Consider the following 19,757-nt stretch of genomic DNA (forward strand, 5'->3'; position numbering starts at 1 on the left):
TTCGTGATTGGCTAAACTCCGGTATAAGCCGTTGTAAACCTGTGACATCACTGTGGTGGGACCCTTCTGTAACTTTAGAGTTCATTTTAAGTTGCGTCAAATCAAGCGAAGTCAGCTTTAGTGGTCAAATATACTGCATACGTATGATATAATAATAATAATAATAATAATAATAATAATAATAATAATAATAATAATAATAATAATAATAATAATAACAATAATAATAATAATAATAATAATAATAACAGTTTAAAGTGACAACAGTGCTAAGAAACAGTAAGAAGACAAGTGGGTGATGGCAGTCTTTGGTTGGTTCATTTCTAAAATGAGGACGGAAAATAATAAAAAAGAAGTTGACAGCTAGACCAGTCGGACTAAGTATAGATTGGAGTATTTTTTAATGAATTAAAATAAATATTACATGGTTTATACCATTAAATAAAAATAAAAACATTTATTTCTTGTTGATACAATCCAAATGTGGAGGTATCTAATAGTAATTGATATGTAACTTTTCATTTGAATCGAAAATTTAACATTGACAAAAGTGTTTTGTTATTTTTTTTGACAGGCTTTTTTCATTCACCTCTGAAATTCACAGCATTTTTGGGGGGAAAACGCACAATATGTTTAGAAGAAACAAAAAGTATCGTATAGCACTAGAATTTTCATTAAATTGTTTTTCAAGTATAATCAGAGTGAAAAGAATGTCAGCGACATGGTTGGCCCTAAAACACACTAAATCTGATCCTCTTCGTCAGAAGTTCGGTTACCCCTGATTTAGAGTAAAAAACATCCGTTTTGTTGTCAATGTGGAACACTAACAATGGCATTTTGGCATTCTAGTTTTATCAGCATCCTTCTGGTAGAATGGTTGTTTTAGCACACAGTCTTTAAATTAACCTTCTGTGTAATTATGACACACATTCTTTTTCAGCATATCAGAAGTAAATAGAAGTATTTTTAGGCAGAAGTTAAAAGCATTTTCTGCAGTTTTTTTTTTTTTAAGTTCCACCGCTTTTGTTCCCTTGTGTGACGAGTCTTAAACTGACTGTGTCGACTCCCTTTCTTATCTGACACCTTGCTCCAGCTTTACATCTGTTATCTGTCTCCTGCACTCCCCGGTATGTTTGCTCCTCTTTTTAATCTGCATTGTCTTGTACCTCCTTCTGTTATTTACATTTTAGATACGCCTACAAAGTATCTGTTTATTTGGTTGGAGATAAGTGAAAACAAAGATTTTTTTTTCTTATTTGACTTCTTCTGGAAGACGATTTAAGATCAGATAACTTCTTACGTATGTTTGGTAAATGGAGAGAAAAAAATCAAGCAGGTTGCAATGGATTTACATTATTATTATCCTATAATAAATCACCAAAAACTGCCAAATAACACAGTGTCTCAAGACAATGAAGCGATAATTAAAAAAGTATAAGGGGCCAATATCATTTAAAATTCCCTTTTTTAAGCTGTTAAGTGTATTATAATGTTAATTCCTCAAAAAAGTTCTCCCCAAATGATCCATTCACGCATCTCTCTCACGTATTTCTCTAAAACCCTGCCCTCCCAACCTCTGAAAAAACATGTCCTCACTTATTGACGTATATAAGTGAGAACAACCCCTTCCTGCCAACAGACACACCCACTTTCTCCGTGGAGCCAGTGGAGATCGGCTAAACGCTTTCCTTTCATCTTTGAAAAAGAGAGGATGTGGTCTGTTTTCGTGGGAAAAAAGGGTTCTTCGGTGTTCCAAAGGTAACATATTATCATATGTATGGATTTACTGTAAAAAGCTAAAAAAAAATAGCACCTTTTAATAGAAAAACAAGGTTTTATTTCAAAGGAACCAATCAAGCTACTTTACAATGTAAAGTTGACAAACCCAAACCATTACCCTTCCATCGCCATGCTTAACTAGTGAAGAGAGTTATCTGTGCTCAAACCTTCCATATACTTCTTGAAAACAATAAAAAAGTTTCATTTAGTTGTAGCAAGTAAGGTGTTCTGCAAATATTTGTTTGATAAGGTTTTATTCTATAGTTTTTTTAATTTTCAGAAAAAAATACAGGTTACAATATAGTTAAAAATACATTTAAGACAACATTTTTTTAAAGCTGAACAGAAGTTTTATGGGAAATGATCTTTGAACCATTTGCAGAAAAATGCAGTAAAGCATATTTCAGGTCAGACATACTAAAGTTTTATGGCAGAAATGAAATGAAATGAAAGCTTTTTGTCAGCTGAAGATGCTTCTGGTTTCACTTTGTGTGATCCCTAATGCAGCTGATCTGCACGCAAATGTTTATCATTTATGCAAAACTCTGTAAATGAACAACCTCTGTGTTGTGTTCTGTAGCCAGCCAGAAAAACTACAACACACTTTACCTGTTTAAGTGTGTCAGATCTATTCTGTTAAGATCTAGATTGATTTATGCCATAGATTAAAACAATCAAATGTTTGTCGAGTAGAATTTAATCTACAATCAACAATTGTACAATCTTTAGGGTTCCCCCCACCAGGGATGGGTTGGGGCAGCTGTCACTCTTGACGCAGGCCAAGGCGCTCTTCTCGGTTACGTGATAGGTTACCGCTAAAATAAAACCCAGGAGCTAGTAAAATGAGTAAAAAACAAACGTCTTTGGAACGTTTCTTTGCCAAGGGGAAAATCAACTTCCAAAAGAAAGAAAGCTACATTTAATAGACAGTACTTCTTTTTTGCACCATGAGTGTGGGAAGGGGAGAGGATGATGACACCTGTGCGGTGTACAATGCTATGCGTGTCAAAATAAAAGCTCGAGATTCGTCTCGTCAGGTCTCTGTTCCTCCTTCATCGTAGCGTTGCTACATTAATCGTCCGCCACATGTTGAAGACCGGTCTGTGAAAATTTTGTATGACGTCATACCGGTCTGCGGCGTTAAAAAAGGTTGGGGACCGCTGGGTTAGGGGACAGAAAATCCAAAGTCCCACCTTCCTAGTGTGGCGTGTGTGTGTCTGTTTGTTTTTTTGTGTGTGCATGCATGTAGGAGTATATATTGTTTTAGGGTAAACGGTGTGTGTACTAAAGGGTGCAGTTAAAATTGGTGGGTAGGGGACTGAGAGGACATCTCCTGACTGCTGGCAGTGATGTCCAAGCACCGCCACTACAAAGGGTCGCACATATCTAAGGTGCAATTAAAACAGTGCTGTTTGAGGAAGGAGGATAGGTCGGGGACAGCTGATAGACGAACCCCCGATTGGTGGAACAACCGTCGCCCAGCCTCCCCCTAGCTTAATTGCCTGATTAGTGGTTGCCTACAGATTGGGGTCCAACCAATCATTTTACATCCAGACCTTGGTTCTGTTTCTGCTTTATGTGTGCAGAAAGGTTGAATTTGTCAAGAAAAGCCACCAAACGCCTTCATGCTCTTTATTTAAAGGAACAAAAGGTCAAAGGCGGCGACTGAGATTCAGGCTAAAAGGAACACAGCTGTAACTGCCTTTGTGGAGGAAAGGATGCAAGCTTCTTCTTTGTTCCTTCAATGGAAATACTGTTGACCCGTGAATGGGTGTTAGTGCATGTCCTAAGTGTGATGTCTTTATCAGAAGTAGAAAAGGACAATCTGAGGAGGAAGCTTAATAAGCAGAAACTCTCCATGATCTTGCAAACATTCAGATTACTCACTGAAAAGGACCATTCTGCTATTTTAAGTAAAAAAGAGCAGAATGTCTTGAAATTGATAACTAGTGGGATCGTCACTCTCAAGGAGTACCTCAAGGCTCAATGTTAAGACCCTGGTTCTTCTAGATTGCCTGTTTTCCAGTTGCCCCATTATCTTTTGCTTCTCATTGACAAGGATCAATTGGTCCTAGGTTCCGACTGACTTTGTTTTCTCTTTACACTCACATTTTTTGGTTTTATTGATAAATACAGCCTTGTTAGAGTGATAAAAGACCAGCTGATGACTTTAACAATTTCTTCAATGGATTCTTCTTAGCTCAAACAAGTCAGTACAATTTCACTCATAGAGAACCATTGGTTTTTAATAAAAACCATCAAAATTCAATCCTACTTTCTATCAATCCATCAACAAAATACACCTAATTTTTGGGTCTTTTGACAAAAATCTTAGTTTTGATCTTTATGTGAGTTTTAATATGATCTAAACTTAATTATCCATCACTAATTGTATAAATCATGTAAATAAAATTGGTTTAAAGGACACAGTTGAAAGGTTGTGCATTAAAATGAGACCATCACTCAGTTACAGCAGCTGCTTGTGTGGATTTGGTAGTTAGGAATATATTCCTGACAGAAAGGAAAAGCTCATCTATTCATATTCCTTTTTAAAGTTGTGCTTCTTTCTGTGCATTTTCCCCCCAAAAATGTTTTTATTCATAAATTTAGCAACCGTTATTTTACGTCTTCCAGCCTTGCACTCTCCTTGCCACATTCCCCCCGGCGCCCTGCCCCCCCCTTTCAGTGAAGCCTTGTGAATCAATCAGTTACATTAGCGAAGAATATATAAATTCAGATTTTATTTTTCTATTCTATTAAATAAATTGCCTTTCAGTTGTTTTAGTGCGTTTTTTGTTTCTTAATCGTCCCTGAAATAGTGACTTAATTATGTTTTATTCTTTATTCCTGGGAGCAACATATAGTACAGAAAATATGGTAATTTTTTTAAATGTGTAGTCTTTACTTTTTTTAAAGTTGTTGCCAGGTGGAGCAAAACCTCTGATCACCCTTTGATCAATTTTCAAACCATTCCCTGTCATCTTTTAACCGTGATTATGTCGTTTTTAAGCAAAAATTAAAATAATCTGGGTCGATTTCTGGGACTTAGTGTCTACAGACCGGCAGGAGTTGTAGGCCGGTCTTTTAGCGTGGAGTACCCTTCCCCTCATCGCTGCTGAGAGCTCTCTGTTTACACCCCCTCTCGCTAGCTTACAGCTTCTTACACCCACAATCTAACATTAGAGGTGCAACAAAACATGGCGAGCAACATTAGAGCTGTGAAGCCCCACAGTTTCAGGCTGGATCCCAGCTCGGACGAGGACATTTTTTATCTAGCCGTTCACAAGTGGATGCATCAGAATGGAGCAGAGCAGGGAGCTCGTGGCCCGCCCATTGTATTTTTAACATCTCAAATAATCTCTGGCATTTTTGTCGTTTGCTCCTGATTTACAACAATTAGAATTTAAAAAAAGACTCAGAAATGCAATTTTCAACTTATGTTCTTAATATTTGTCCGCCATCAACAGGAAAATGCTACAAGAACATGTTGAAAACGCAATTTTCATCAGGGTGGGTCTTTAAGTCCCTCATAGTTTTGCTCTGGTCTATTTTTCTGGTCCATCTTTTTAACTTATTTGCACCTAAATAATGAAAGGTTTCAAGGAAAGAATAAAAGAATGTCTCGTCAGTCCTCCTTTAAAAAAGGCTATTAAATTGTGAACAAGAGTAATGCAGATGTGGAGCTCTTGGCGCGTTAAATCATCTAAATAGTGAAATACTGCATGAATAAATGAGGTCTTATACCTTTTTCCCGGCTTCTGTAGCTTGCAGCTCTGCTCTCATTTCCCCCCTCACGCTGCAAAGCTGGTGTATTTGATAAGCTGGCCCTAGGATTAGGATAAAAAAGCAGAAGCGTGTTAAAAAGATGTCTGCCCGCGGGCCGCGCACTGTCACCATGACTTCATCATGTCTGCCTTTGCCACTTGCAAAAGGTTGAACCCCCCCGGCTGGCCGTGCTGCCTCTCGCACACACACCCTGGCAAACACGGCCTTTCCGTCCTCAGAAGCGACTCGTGTTTGTTCACATCGCTGCAGGTCCTCGGCACATGTATGTGGTTTGAAGGCTCCTCACTCACAGCTTTCAATTGCTGATGTCTTGGAGTGGTAGCCCATTTCTTTCTCCAAATCACATCAATGGAGTTCATTCTGATTCAGTTTGATGGAGAGAATGGACCAAAACTGCAGGTTTTTGTTCTTCCTTTCATTTCATCTGAACTTTGCCGGCTTGAAGTTGTAAAATGTTGAAGCACGAGACGAAAGGTCAGAAGAGGTTTGCTGGAGGTGTGCAGGTAGATTAACAGAAGCCCCCTGCCATGACCCGACAGGACCTCATCGTCGGTAAAGGCACGCGAGCCGACGAGGACAGAGGTGTCTTCGGTGACCTTTGTGTGGCATTAGGGTCACCCATTAGGACAGGAGCTGATGCTGCAACTTCCTGTAGCTGTCCAGTCAGGGTTCCACGATGGTCAGTTTTTTGTAGGAATGGTCTATGACATATGTCTGCCAGCAGATACAGGATATCACTGATGCAAAGTGAATGAAGTCGTTGGCCGCCAACGACACGTGCCTGATGAGAGCAAAGCTGAGAGAAACACTGTATGGTGGATTTGGGGGGGTGGAATCAGCCCTGCTATGAAACGATGACGATGATTTTTAACAAACTTAAAAAAATACAAAACAATCCTCACATTTGGAATGAGTAATCCCACATATGCCTTAATCTGGATTTAATTCAGTTCCAGCTAAAATAGTCTTTGAATGTCAGCACTTAAGATGGGAAAACTGGTGCAATGGCCAGCGGGTTTTTTTAGGGAAAAAGCAAGATGTCACCTAATTTGAAAAGTCAAAAAGTTGAGTCCAAGTCCTGAAAAGGTTAGAAATTCCACATATTTGAATAGAAACACACCATTATTCCAATCTAATCCTAAATTTGCTGTGTAAACATGCTCCTTCCATCATATAATTCATCCCAGACAACAGGAAACAACACACTGTCTTTGTATTACCGTTATTCTTTAACCATTTGAGTAATTAAAGTAATTCCAACGGGCTCTGAAAGCTGAAAAAAAGCAGCTTTGCGATGACATCCAACACTTTCAAGGGCCTTTAGCGTGCAAAATCCACTTTTTCCCTTCTTTGAGCTTTTAAGTGTATTTTAATGTTCATTCCTCACAAAAAAAAAAAAAAACACCCCAAAGCAATATTTTGATCTGTTCACGCATTCCACTAAAAACTGATCTCTGAGCCCCAGTACCTCCCAATCCACGAAAACGAATGGGTTCTCTCACATTGTGAAACTGAGATCAGCCCCTTCCATGAAGAGTCTGCGCTACCAGCACCGCCCCCAGGCTAACACACACACCCACGTTCTCCGTGGAGCTAGCGGTGATTCCTTTTATTCACACAATATGCATACCCATCTCTGCAAAAGTTCGGATTTGTTTTTTTCCGTGGGCGAGATGCAGACACGGCTGTAGGTTGACGTTGTCCCCACAAGGAGCGAATGCCGGTGCCTCAGAGATCGAGTCATTTTACTTCAACTGAATTTACTTCATACCGTTGGAGAAGCACCTTCCTCGAAAGCCCAAGGCGGTTTACCGGCACAGTCCCTATCCCCCATTCACACGCTGCCGAACACTGGCGCCAACCTTGCACCGGAGGAAAGTGTTCCCCAAGAACACTTTGACATATGCGTGGGAAAGGTGGGAATTGAGCCTGCAGTCGTCCGATGGGGGGGTCAGCCAACGTACCGCTGCACCACGGCTGCCCTCCCCATTTTCTATGGGTGGCGTCACATTCACACGGCCCAGTTCTCATATACCGTCAATGGGGACAATACTGTTCACTAGGAAAACTTCCCATCAATCCCTCTGGCCAATTGCCATCCATTCAGACCGATTTGGACCAATCACTGCTTACTGAGAATGTCTGGCTCCAACATGGCAGCGTCCATATGGCAAAACAATCTGTGATTGAATTGACTCAGTTAGCTGGAGCCAGAAGTAAGTCATTTTCTATGGGTTTCATTTACAGTCACTGGTTTCACAAATGCCCAGGCTTGCATGGCTTACCTCTTTGTTGATTTTAGGAGCAATCGGGTTCTCTGATGTCATATCCTGTAAAGAAAGGGAAGCCAGAGAGGTGAGAAAAAAGGCTGCAAATCCCTACCTTTTGCCGGCTAAAACAAGAATCTTTCATGCAGAAGCATAACATGAAGTATTGAACGTTTTTGTGATGTCAATAAATTAAATGTTTTTGTGCCTTTTGTTTCCTTTTCTTTTACCCTCCCCCATGTTGGTTTATTGAATAAACTAATCAGAATCCTGTTTCATGAATGAACTTTTAGCTGATGACATCGTTTTAAGTGCGCCAGATGCTAATGACCGATTACTTAATTGGCGTCATGGTATGCTCCGCACGTCTGACGCAGCAGCACTCTAGCAAGGCAGGATGCCGCTGCTGGAGGGGGGGGGGGGGGGGGGGGGGATCTCAGAGGTTGAGGTGCATAATGTGGACAGTGCGCGGTGCATGGCTCACCATGGCTCACCATGGCCTGAAGGCGCAGTACACTGTATTAATCCTGACTAAAGGTCATGCAGCAAAGTTAGAGAGCGTAACGGGCTTCCTGTTTGTTTGTTTTTCTGGAATGTATTATTTAGTGTCTCCCCTTTTGTAGTTACTTCCACCATCTTAGAGGCAAAATCAGGAACTGAAGTAAGGGGGAGGGGCTTCATCTGACTTTTGAAAGGCATTCCTTGAGGATGTGTAGCCACCTCTGCGTTTCCAACTCCACCAATTCTTTCAAGGAATTACTTGAAAATCCATACTGTATTAAGTTCCTCAGCTGCTCACATCTCAGAAAATACCCAATGACTTGGATAAAAGTCTTTTTCAAGCACACTTGCAGGAGCACTCAAGAGGTATCCGTGCAGAGGGGGTGACAATCTGCACGCCATGAATTTTAATTTGACTGAGAATCGGAATTCAAAGCTCGTGGCGCTCATGAAACAAGACATCTCATATTTCCCCGCGGCTCGCAGCGCCGTCAGACATTGCTGGTCCACTTCCAGCAGACATAAGCTGACCCCCACCCCCACCCCCTTCCCCTCCAACCAACACAGTCTGTCAGCTGATGTCACCATTTTGTGAACCTGCCCTGGGCCACATGATGTGACTGCGAGAGTCACAGTCTGAGTCGAATATTTGGTCATGTCTTTAACCGCTGTGAGTTGAAGTCATTCACTCCGTCTGACTTTGACCTGAATTCATTCAGGTTCAAAACAAAGTTGGCCGGCATGTGGAGCCTGACGGGAAGGAAGGCTTTTCTCTTTCTACAAACAAGCCTCTTCCTCTGACATTTGTAAACACCGCCGTGCAGAAGTTTGGCGTTCAGGGATGCTCACGGATGAACGGATAGAGAAGAACTGAGACCAATGGTGTTCACTCACTCATAGTTGGGCTTTTTCCTCTCTCCATCCATCCATACACCTATCCATTCATCCATCTACATTCATTTATAATCCATCCATCCATGTACTGTCCATTTATTCATCATCTATCAATACTCCATCCCTCCATTCATCCATCCGTCGATTGTTTTACTCCAGGGCTGCCCAATCCTTGTTCTCCTATTTGCCAGCATTCCCTTCCCTCCTGGCTGCTGATTAGCTGGCTCCGCTGTGTCCATGTTCTGATTGACTGAGCACAGCTGGAAAACAGGCAGGATGGTAGATCTCGAGGACCAGGACTGGGCAGTCCTCTGTTCATCTCAAGAAGGAACATGGGGCTCGCTAGAGCCTCTCCCTTTTTAGTGGGAAACACTAATACGGGAATACGGGGAGTAAAACAAACAAACTTAAAAGCAGTGCTGAACAACCAACCACAGAGACACCAAGGAAACGCAGAAGATTCATCCAGAAGGTAATAAAAAAACAGAAGAACATGGTGAGTGCTGCAGACCTCGCTTGACTCCGGTTGAAAAAAGACTTTCGGACCAAGGATTTGTCCCAGATTTGACAAGAACATCAAGGTTTTTCCAAGACCTTTAGAAAAGTGCTTTGTGAGCTAATGAGACATTAGGGGAAAGTTTAGAAAGAGTAGGCCTATTTACAAATAAATGAACATTATTGTAAGAAGCACGTCACATGGTGGTGGTAGTCTGACGGTCTGGAGCTTCAGAACCGGGACAGTTCACCATGACTAATTGAACCGTAACTTCTGGCCTTTACAAAGTAATCCTGAAGAAGAATTTCCAACCATCAGTCTGTGATCTCAAGCTCAAGAACTCTTGGGTAAATCTGCAGGACAAAGACGAAGAAGTCCATCACTTTGGAGTGGGCACTCATCTACAAATGGTAAATGGCGTATACTTGTACAGCGCTTTCTACCTTCCTTGAAGGCCCACAGCGCTTTACAGTCACAAACCCATTCACCCATTCACACAAACATTCACACAATGGTGACAGCTCCACTGCCGAACACTGATGCAAACTTTCCACCAGAGGCAAGGTGAGGTTCAGTGTCTTGCCCAAGGACACTTCGACACATGAGCGTGCAAAGCAGAAATCTTACGATCACGGGTCGACCGCCCTACCGCTGCACCACGGCCGCCCATACAAGAATCAGAATGTAGTGGAGCAGGGGACTTGTGGCCCGCTCAGCAAAGCAAATACAATCGTTGACATCTGCCACTGATTTACAACATTTTTTATTAAGAAATACTCAGTAAGTCTAGTTCTCTTTATATATGTCCTCCATAATGGGAAAAAATGCCACTAGAACATGTCGAAAGCATCAGAGTGACTCTCTAAAGCCTGGACCTTAGTCTGACTGACATGTTTGTGACTTTAAACAGATCCCATTCCAGTAAAGTCATTTTAAATGTAATTTTTGGGATTTGCAAACGGCCCTTGTTGCCTATCCCAACTGAGTTGGGTTTGGGAATGCTGCTAAATGCTTTGGTGGCACGTATGCTAAAACAGTGTATGTTTAAACTCCTAGCATACTGAGGAAGAAAAGTCCAGGTTGGCCTTTTTGAAATGGAATCCTAATATTTAGAAAGCCCTGCCCACATGTGTCTTTTACAATTAGACGTGGTCCGTGATTAGCCCAGCAGATTACATAAGTGTAAATATGCAGCAGCAGCAGCAGGCAGCCCACTTCATTATACAGGATGACACTTGTCAGCGTTTCAGCGCACAGGCCCCGACAGCAGAAACAAACACACGCCAAATCTGGGTTATTCCCTTTCACTGGTGGTTCACTTGAGTGTTATGTAGGTCAGATGTGGCCTAGCGGATATGACCCGGCCTGACTTGGGTTCTGGCCGGTTTTGCCAGATGTGGTCCAAATGTTGTGACATGGTGGGAATGGTGAAGGATCGACTGACGAAGAGGAGGATTTGGGCTGTGTGTGACGGATGTGTGGCTGAGGTTAGGCAGGGCAAAGTGACATCAAGATGTAAAATCCACACGTTGTGGAATAAAGACTTGGTTTGTTGATGGACCCGGGCCATGTCAGAAACACTGGGGTGACCGTGAGATGTCTGTTGTCGGCCCCCAGATATGGAATAATGATATTCCTCCAGAGCTGCACATAATATCAGATCTAAACCCTTTTAGATGTCAAGATTAACCTCTCCAGAATGGTTTTTAAATAATTGGTGGCATCTTATTCTCTTTTACTTCCTTTATTTTCATGTATTTTTTTGCCCTTTTGCTGATGTTTTAGGTGTTGTTCTCAATATTAACTTAATCTTTCCTTTTCTCTTTGTATTTTTGTAGCTCTTCTTTTATAGTGCAGGACTTTGGTACCTAAATGGTGACGTAAATTCACTGGCTTCATGGGAAATCCTTGCAAGCAATCAGTAGTCAATGGGCCTATATTATTCTTTTGTAAAGCCTTTTAGAAAACTATAAACTACATCAAAGTATATGATAATATGTTACGTTTGGCACACTTAAGAACAGATTTTAAAATAAATATTAGTTATTTTCCTGAGCTCTTTTCTTACCCAGAAGTAAGACAACTTGTTCTCTGAGGCTCCGCCTTTCTCTCCGTGTGGGTGCCACCCATTTTATGACGTCAACCTAGAGTTGACCTCAGCAGCATGTCCGTGTTTCTCCCACGAAAACAAACAAAATCCAAACTTTTGCAAAGATGGATGTACATATCGTGCATGTAAAATGAATGGGTTTTTCCGCTACCTCCATGGAGAAAGTGGGCGTGCGTGGTGGCCTGGGGGCGGTGCTGGCAGCGCGGACTCCTCATGGAAGGGGCGGTCCTCACCGGTCCACGTCATAATGTGGAACCCGCTCGTTTTTGTGCATTTGGAGGGGCTGGTGGTCAAGAGAGCAGGTTTTTAAAGGAATGCTCATAAATGCATGAATGGATCAAAATAGCACTTTGGGGTTGAGGAATTAACATTATAATGCACCAAGAAGCTCAAAAAGTTGATTTTGCATGCTTTAACAGAAGCTTACACATTAGTTTGAACTGCCAGTGTCAGTGTGGTCAGTGCACTAAGTATGGATCCTGTTTTTTTGTGCATTTCTGGGTAGAACCCTTGTTATACGCTGTGTGCCTGAAGAATGTGTTTTGCTGTTGCACAAAGTTATAAAAGGAGTTCCATACAGCAGAAGGATTGGAAAAAACGTTAATCAAGTTGTTTTAAAGAATTTTCTGGCTCTCTCATGTGTCCAGAGAAGTACGTGTTTTCATTTTTGTTAATGTTATCCATCATGTCTAAACTTAAAGTTTTACGTTTGTTTATTTGTGTGTGTCGGTGACGGTGACTTTGTGCCATCATGGACATCTGCAGAATAAAGTCACAAGTTGCAACAAAGTGCGGTTCCGTTTATCCAAGAGAGAGCAAAATCAAAAGTATCTTATTCAAGAAAAACATTTTCGGCTGAGGCACATTGTGCATTTCAAGTACTATTGACAGGTCAAAGTGCAAATGTGAAGAAATGGAAACTGAAAACTTTTGGAAAAGTATTTTCTTGTTACTTTGGCGGAGGCATGCTGCAAGGCAGTTACTGAGGGGACAACAGGTTAAAAACATTTGCTGATAAGTGTTTCTGATGTATAGATTGTCAGTAAACAATGAGAAGCAATGTGTTTCACTTCAAAGTAGTTTTAATGAGCCTGCATTCATCCGACCAAATTTCTATAAATTGCTGTGTCTCCTTGTCATGGATGTGTCCTTCCAACTCTGTTTACATCCTGTAATGCCCGGCTACAGCGGCCGTTTTGGTTCAGGTGTTCCGCTCTGACCACAGAGTCTATAAGACTGAGGAAACTCAGAGCGAACTGAAGCTCAGTCCGAAACCGAGACCACCTCAAAAGATGGGTCCAAGAGCGATTCCTGCAGTGTCTGCTTGGCTGTCACTCGTTGTTTGTTTGTACTGAGCATGTATATAGTTATTCCAACAACCCATACAGTATCTTTATCTTATCTCATCTTATGTTATCTTATTCAGATTGAAAATTTGTTTTGGATTATCAGGGAAACTATCTCATTTTTGTTTCACTTTAAGTCTAAATACACCCTTAGAGTCAAATGAAGTCTGAGTTTTCATTTGACTTTCTGAATCCCCGTCACTTCATTACAGTTTGTGGATGTTTCTCCTTTTGAACAACCACGATTCATATTTTTTTGTTCATTTGTTTGATGTTTGTGCTGTTTTCATTCAGATGACAGAATGACCATGCATGAATTATTGACGGGGTTGAGCACTGGGAGCGCGCCGGTGTTTACCATCATGCTTCCTTGACTAGTTTTACTTTCAGCTTCTTTTACTTTCCTCTTCACAAACAGCTGGACGCAGCTGGCTGCGCGCACCCCCACTCAGGCGCGCGCTCGCTCCCCGGTCACAGCAGTTTCGCCCAGAGGCGGGAAGGAGCCGCAGTCGGAGCGGCTGGACCGAACAGGGCGCACTTTGTTTTCTTCTTCCCCAACTTCCCCTCCATCTGTCACAATTCCCCCCCAGCGCGGCTCCACGGGGTTTCTGTCGTCCTTCGGTCCCCGAACGGCGCGGAGGAAGTGGTCCGTGGTCTTCCTCGTGACCGCAGTCGCGATGCTCCTGCTGGCTCTGACCGTGGCCGTGCCGCTGCTGCTGCTGCGCTCCTCCGAGAGCACCGCGCACTACTACGAGATGATGGGCACCTGTCGGATGGTGTGCGACCCCTACAGCACCAAACCGGGGGGCGCCACCGCCATGGAGGTGATCCAAAACGGCGCGCAGCCCCCGATGGCGCAGGGGACCCGCGGGGAGCCGGGCAGACCCGGCAAACCCGGACCCCGCGGTCCACCTGGGGAACCCGGACCCCCAGGTCCGAGGGGGCCACCGGGAGAGCGCGGGGGGAGTAAGATGTCCTTCCCGGCTCTGAGCGGAGCCTCGGGGGCTGAAGCCGGGGACGCGGAGGGGATGAACTCCACGGGGAGCGCGTTCAGGATCGCCTTTTACGTGGGTCTGAAGAACCCGCACGAGGGCTACGAGGTGCTGAAGTTTGACGACGTGATCACAAACTTGGGGAACCACTACGACCAAAGCACCGGAAAGTTCACGTGCCACGTGTCAGGGATCTATTTCTTCACCTATCACGTACTGATGCGCGGAGGAGACGGCACCAGCATGTGGGCGGACCTGTGCAAGAACGGACAGGTGCGCAAAAGACCCGGAGAATAGCGCAAAAAAAAAAAAACTTAGTTTCACGTGACTCATTTTAAAGAAGCGTCCTCAAAGGAGGAATTTACGCACAGTGACGCAGAGTTATGTAAGCGCCTTATATCTTAAACTGCAGCAAACATCAGTGATATTTATGGTGATCTGCGAGCGCATTCGCCTAAGTTGTTTGGCGGCGGCGCTCATGCGTAAATCCTTGGATGAGTGTTCCCTCTGCAGAAGGACGCAGGGTCAGACTGCAGCTGCAATTATCCTTTATAGGTTCTGACAGAAGGTTGAGATCAAACTTATATAAGCTCAAATTAGAAGCTTTTTTTTTGTTTAATTTGGCCAATTCAAATCTCCAGGATTATGTTTAAATTTGGAATCATTTTTTCAGGCAGCAGCAGCTGCTGCTTCACTCCCCCCCCCCCCAATAAGTGGTCCTGTGCTTCTGCCCCTCCAGGTTCGTGCCAGTGCCATCGCTCAGGATGCAGACCAGAACTACGACTATGCCAGCAACAGTGCAGTCCTGCACTTGGACTCTGGAGATGAAGTGTATGTGAAGCTGGATGGTGGCAAAGCCCACGGAGGGAACAACAACAAGTATAGCACCTTCTCTGGCTTTATCTTGTACCCTGACTGAACCTCCTGCAGGACGCGCTGGACTGTATCCACTCCAAAATCAATGTTTTACTTCTTAGCAGGTTTATTTGCAAAAATGTATGTGTCAAGATTAAAAAAATAGATGTGTTTATCTGATGTTTAATTTATCTTAAGTTCTGCTGGAAGTTGGTGTCATCTGTGTGAGAGTGGTGTCTTAGTGTGAGAAAAAGTTTCAAAAAGTTAACAGGATCCTTTAATAAGTTACTGAAAGTACTTCTTAAAGTTTTAGTTTAAAAAATATTGACTGTAGGTATTTTATGGTTTGATGGCCCAGCATGAGATTAGAAAGAAAACAAAACAGTATTTTAGTGTAACTTCAATTTCAAAGACATACAAGATAAATTAAATTTCGACACTTCACTATCAACCTATAAAGGACTCTGAGTTTGAATGCAAAAAAACATGCTGATTATGCAAAAACAGTATTGAGATTACTGGAAAAGTTACTTTTTGTTGTCTGCGCCTGAAAGCGTTCAATACTTATAAAAAAAATGTTAAGGTTTAAAAAGATAAAATGCTGTGCAGGTCCACAAAAATAATTATCTGAACCACAATTATGCTTCAAAACCGAATCATAAGTTACACCATTGCATCAAAATGTGGTGAAAGTGAATGGTAGACAGAAGTATGTTTATGTTGAAAATGTCAAACACACGTCAAAGACTGATTTATTATTTATTTGATCTGATTTATTGTTTTAGTCCATTACACCATTCTAAAGGTCTTGTCACAAAGCCGCTATAAACATTTTGCGCAATTTCAACGTTTGAAATTTCAGTCTTTTATGACATATGCATGATTTACGTTATTTATAGGTGTTTCTTGCGTTCGTCATTCATTGATGAACGTCGACGGTTTTGGCCGACGGGCCTTTAAGTAAATTTGGTTTTGAGCTGTTGGTTGGTTGAGAATTACGTGGTTTATACGTATTTTATATTGTTTATACGCAATTATTATGTAAATCTAATGCAATTGTGTGCAATTTTTGCTAAATGCATATGCAAATTTGTGGCTTTCCACGACTGTTCCACGTATGTCTAACAGATTTTTCACGCATGTACCTCCGAAATACAACTTTTATATTGCGTATGCAGTACACATATTAAGTCAAAATGACGTAATTGACGTACGAATCACTAATGAATTGTGTGTAAACAGCAAAATAATCGCGTACGCTTTATGTTCTACGTTGCTTTACGTGTTCTTTGCGTGGTTTATTTATACTTCTGTAGTTTGAATGTGGTTCATTTGTGATAAATCTGTGAAAATCTCCTTTTTCCCAAGTTTCTTCACATATATGCGCAAAATGTACGCAGTGGCTGTGTGACGCAACATTCCGTTTGAGCCAACTGTATATATGAATATATACATATATATATATATATATATATATATATATATATATATATATATATATATATATATATATATATATATATATATATATATATATATATATAACATCTATATCATCTTAGTCGACTGTTGACCATTTCTTTTGTTTACTATAGAAAATTCTTGCTAACAAAGAACTGCCGAGCTAACAAAGTAGCTTGCTATAAAATCACATCCTATTTGAATTATCTGTTGAACACTGAGGTCTCTCAAAGTTTTCAACAACTCTTAGCCATTAGAAATGTTTTGGATAAAATAAAGCTATTTGTATTGAAGTGAATCATAAGAATGATTCAAAAACAGTTTTGACTGAGGAGCGCTAAAGTGCATTTAGCATGACTTTTAGCTAACGTAGTTTAACATCCAACTTCGGTCTTGAGGTGATATCTTTTAACCTCTTAAGGCTACGTTCACACAGCCCTCTGCAATGTGGGATCAAACGACTACTTTCAATGAAAAGTGCGTGTAAATGTGAATGTCATGACATCTGCGTTCAAAACTCTCACATTCACGCTTAGATATACACATTTTGAAGACAATTTTTGGGCTCTACGTGCAAAATGTGTGACAATAGAGCGTGTTTTTCAAGCTAAACCTGGTGGAACTTTGACCAACCAGGGTATCATCCATGGTAGTGACGAATGGATGGCGAGCCTATTTAATTCAAGGGAGTGCCAACTGTTTGCAAATTGGTCATCAATTAATAATTGCGTTTCTGTCCTGCTGTAATTATGACACCAAGTCGTTCCTATATCAGAACAGAGCAGTGAAAGAAAAAGCCTGGAGCAAGATTTGCACCACTTCGACATTTCACACTCTTTCAAGTCTCCTTTAACTGCAGGTGGTGGACACGTGCTAGTAAACAGCAGCAAATAAATAGAAGAAGCCCCTCCCTGATTGCCCAGTGTGAACAGAATTACCGCATTACAGAACATGTGTCACATGCCCGGTTTGAACGTAGCTTAACACTGGAGCTTTTCTCTTAACGTTCTTTGATATGTTACATCTGTTTCTTACCTTACAAAAGTGGTTTTGTTGTAAATGCATCCAAATTATAAGAGTAAATAAATAAGAATCCAATTGTCCGACAGCATCAGAAGAAATATCAACTAAACACACACATGTTTAATATTTTTTTTACAGTTCCTTCTGTGATTTGCACCTACGTTAGTTAGGAGGGACAATTGTGTGGGCTATGGAGAAAATCTCTCTCACTTTATCAACCGTGATTTTCAAGGGGGCACAGAAAATCTTTTTACTGTGAATTCTGTTTGCTGCTATTTTGAACAAAGGGTGTTATTGGAAGCTTATTAGCATTTTTTATTATACTGGAATTTTTTAAAAATATCAACTAAATGCATTAGTTTGAGGCAATAAGTTTGTTTTGCCAGAACATTTTAAATGGGGGTGCTTTCAGTATAGTCAAGAAGTAAACCAGTTACACAAAATCTGTTTTCATGTTGGTTTTGGTTGATTCTTTTCACAAATATATCAATAAAATTGTTTGAAAAATGTTGTTTTGAGCTGATTTGGCTATATTTTTTTCTTTTTTTTTCTTTTTTTTTTTAGCTTTTTTCTAAAAATAATTGTGACTTTAGTTTTAATTTTAAAAACCTCTGAAGAGTAAAAAGCTGCAGAGGAAAAGCGATTGCTGCCGCCTCCTGTGCTCTCCTCATACATAAGCCTGTAGTGATATTTACAAATGCTGCTCCAGAACCCAAACATGTCATTAAGATAATGGCTGTTTTGTGTGTGTTTTGGATTTTTTTTTCTTCCTTTATGAATCCATCCCCTCTGGAGCACACACAAACCAGCTGTTTACACATCAATCCGGCCGGTTTAAATGGAAATCGTGAGAAACAAATATTGGCATGTCCTCCTAGATAAACCTCTATTAAGGTGTTGGCTTATTTTCTTGCACCCAACAAACAAACTGTTGTCCTTTGAGAGGACTGTCAGTCTGAGCTGCTTTAAAAACTCTCCCTCCGGTCTCACGTTTGTCTTTGCCAGTTTTCAGGATTATCTTGTGTAGTTATGCCAGAAATATAGTGAGAAAAGAAAAAAGGCTACTCGCATTGGGTTTTGGGATTTAATATTTTAAAAGCAAAAGAGCAAGTGCGTAAAAACACATTATGCGTAATGCTTAAACATCCAAAATGCTCTCTTAATGTTAAATTGTAATTTCCATTGTAAAGCAGGATGAAAACGTGTGTGTGAATCAGTTGTTTATGCAATAAATGTTTGAGATTGACTAAAGTGGTTCAAGATTTGGCCCTTTAATGTAACTACACCATTTTTATCTTCACTTAAGACTGTTCTACTTTGGTTTGGTAACTTTTGCTTGATCATAATAATGGGACCATTAGGTGCAGCGGATTATAGGGCGCATTAAGCAAAGTCATGCACTGAGATAATGTGAAATGACTACACAACCCAGAGTGCCCGGAGGGGCCAACAGGCAGCAGTGGATTGGTCTGGGGGATTGACGGGAAGTTTTTCTAATGAACTGTCTTATTCTTCATGTTTGTGTCTTTTATCTGCAATAATCGGCCTTTGCAGAGAGACTACCATGGCAGTGGAGTCCAACTTTGTTCACAATAACATTGTTCAGAAGTAACACATAAAAATACAAAACAAAACTCTCCCTTTTTCAGTTCATTGTGTTAAAGTGTACCACTCTGCCAGGTTCACGATTACAGTCCCCATAGTGCTCCAACAATCCATCGGGCTTTGTAGTTTACCAAAGTTTTACTAAAATATTTGGACAGATTTTTGAGCGCCATGTACCTCAAAAAAAGAATTTCTAGGTCAGTAATTTATACACAAGTAATATAGAGAAAATTAAAGGATTTTAAGTGTGCCTTATAGTTAAAAAAACAAAGTATTCTTAATTATTTAAATTAGGTCAGTCTCCCTTTTTTTACTTTTTGCCAAAACCCTCAAATGAGCAGCTTTTAGTCACATTTTTCAGTCCAAGAGGAATGGACCATTCACATGGACGTTCCACAGACATACCTGTTTTCTATTGTGGAATCTCTTTGCACAGATAAGCCTGCATGACTTCATCCAGCTGGATGTTTATGTAACACCAAAAACTTCCTTTATATGCCTTATAAACTGAGTACAAGCAGATCATTCATAGACCAGTTTAATTCCTATCAGGGTAAATGTTCAAATTATCCAGACAAAGGAAGGAATCAGCTTCCACTGCCTCTGCTCTGGTGTTCCACAGGGTTCTAATCTTGGGCCCTT

General features: G+C 41.0%; 2 protein-coding genes across 6 annotated transcripts in view; one reads left to right on the plus strand and one right to left on the minus strand.

The window, feature by feature from the left end:
- LOC101169423 (acyl-CoA-binding protein) overlaps positions 1-19,757 on the minus strand; it is a 192,868-nt gene that overhangs the window by 13,164 nt on the left and 159,947 nt on the right. For 2 of the 5 annotated variants that reach the window (XM_078942851.1, XM_078942838.1), the window contains 2 exons: positions 11,985-12,116; positions 7,850-7,895 (listed from right to left, as the gene is read on the minus strand). In XM_078942851.1, coding sequence (XP_078798977.1) covers positions 12,076-12,116 — 41 coding nt within the window. In that variant the 3' untranslated portion in view covers positions 7,850-7,895; positions 11,985-12,075. Of the gene's footprint in view, positions 1-5,523; positions 5,607-7,849; positions 7,896-11,984; positions 12,117-19,757 lie in introns of those variants that run through there. The other 3 variants (XM_023965622.2, XM_078942840.1, XM_078942807.1) reach the window with 3 other exon arrangements.
- Positions 13,508-18,021, plus strand: LOC111949117 (complement component 1, q subcomponent-like 2). The gene is made up of 2 exons (XM_023965670.2): positions 13,508-14,444; positions 14,911-18,021. The coding sequence occupies exons 1-2, from the start codon at positions 13,857-13,859 to the stop codon at positions 15,088-15,090; spliced, it is 768 nt and encodes a 255-aa protein (XP_023821438.1). The 5' UTR covers positions 13,508-13,856; the 3' UTR covers positions 15,091-18,021.

Source organism: Oryzias latipes, chromosome 2, assembly GCF_053564925.1.
Source record: "Oryzias latipes strain Hd-rR chromosome 2, Olatipes_Hd-rR_3.1".
In the NCBI taxonomy this organism is placed as follows: Eukaryota; Metazoa; Chordata; class Actinopteri; order Beloniformes; family Adrianichthyidae; genus Oryzias; species Oryzias latipes.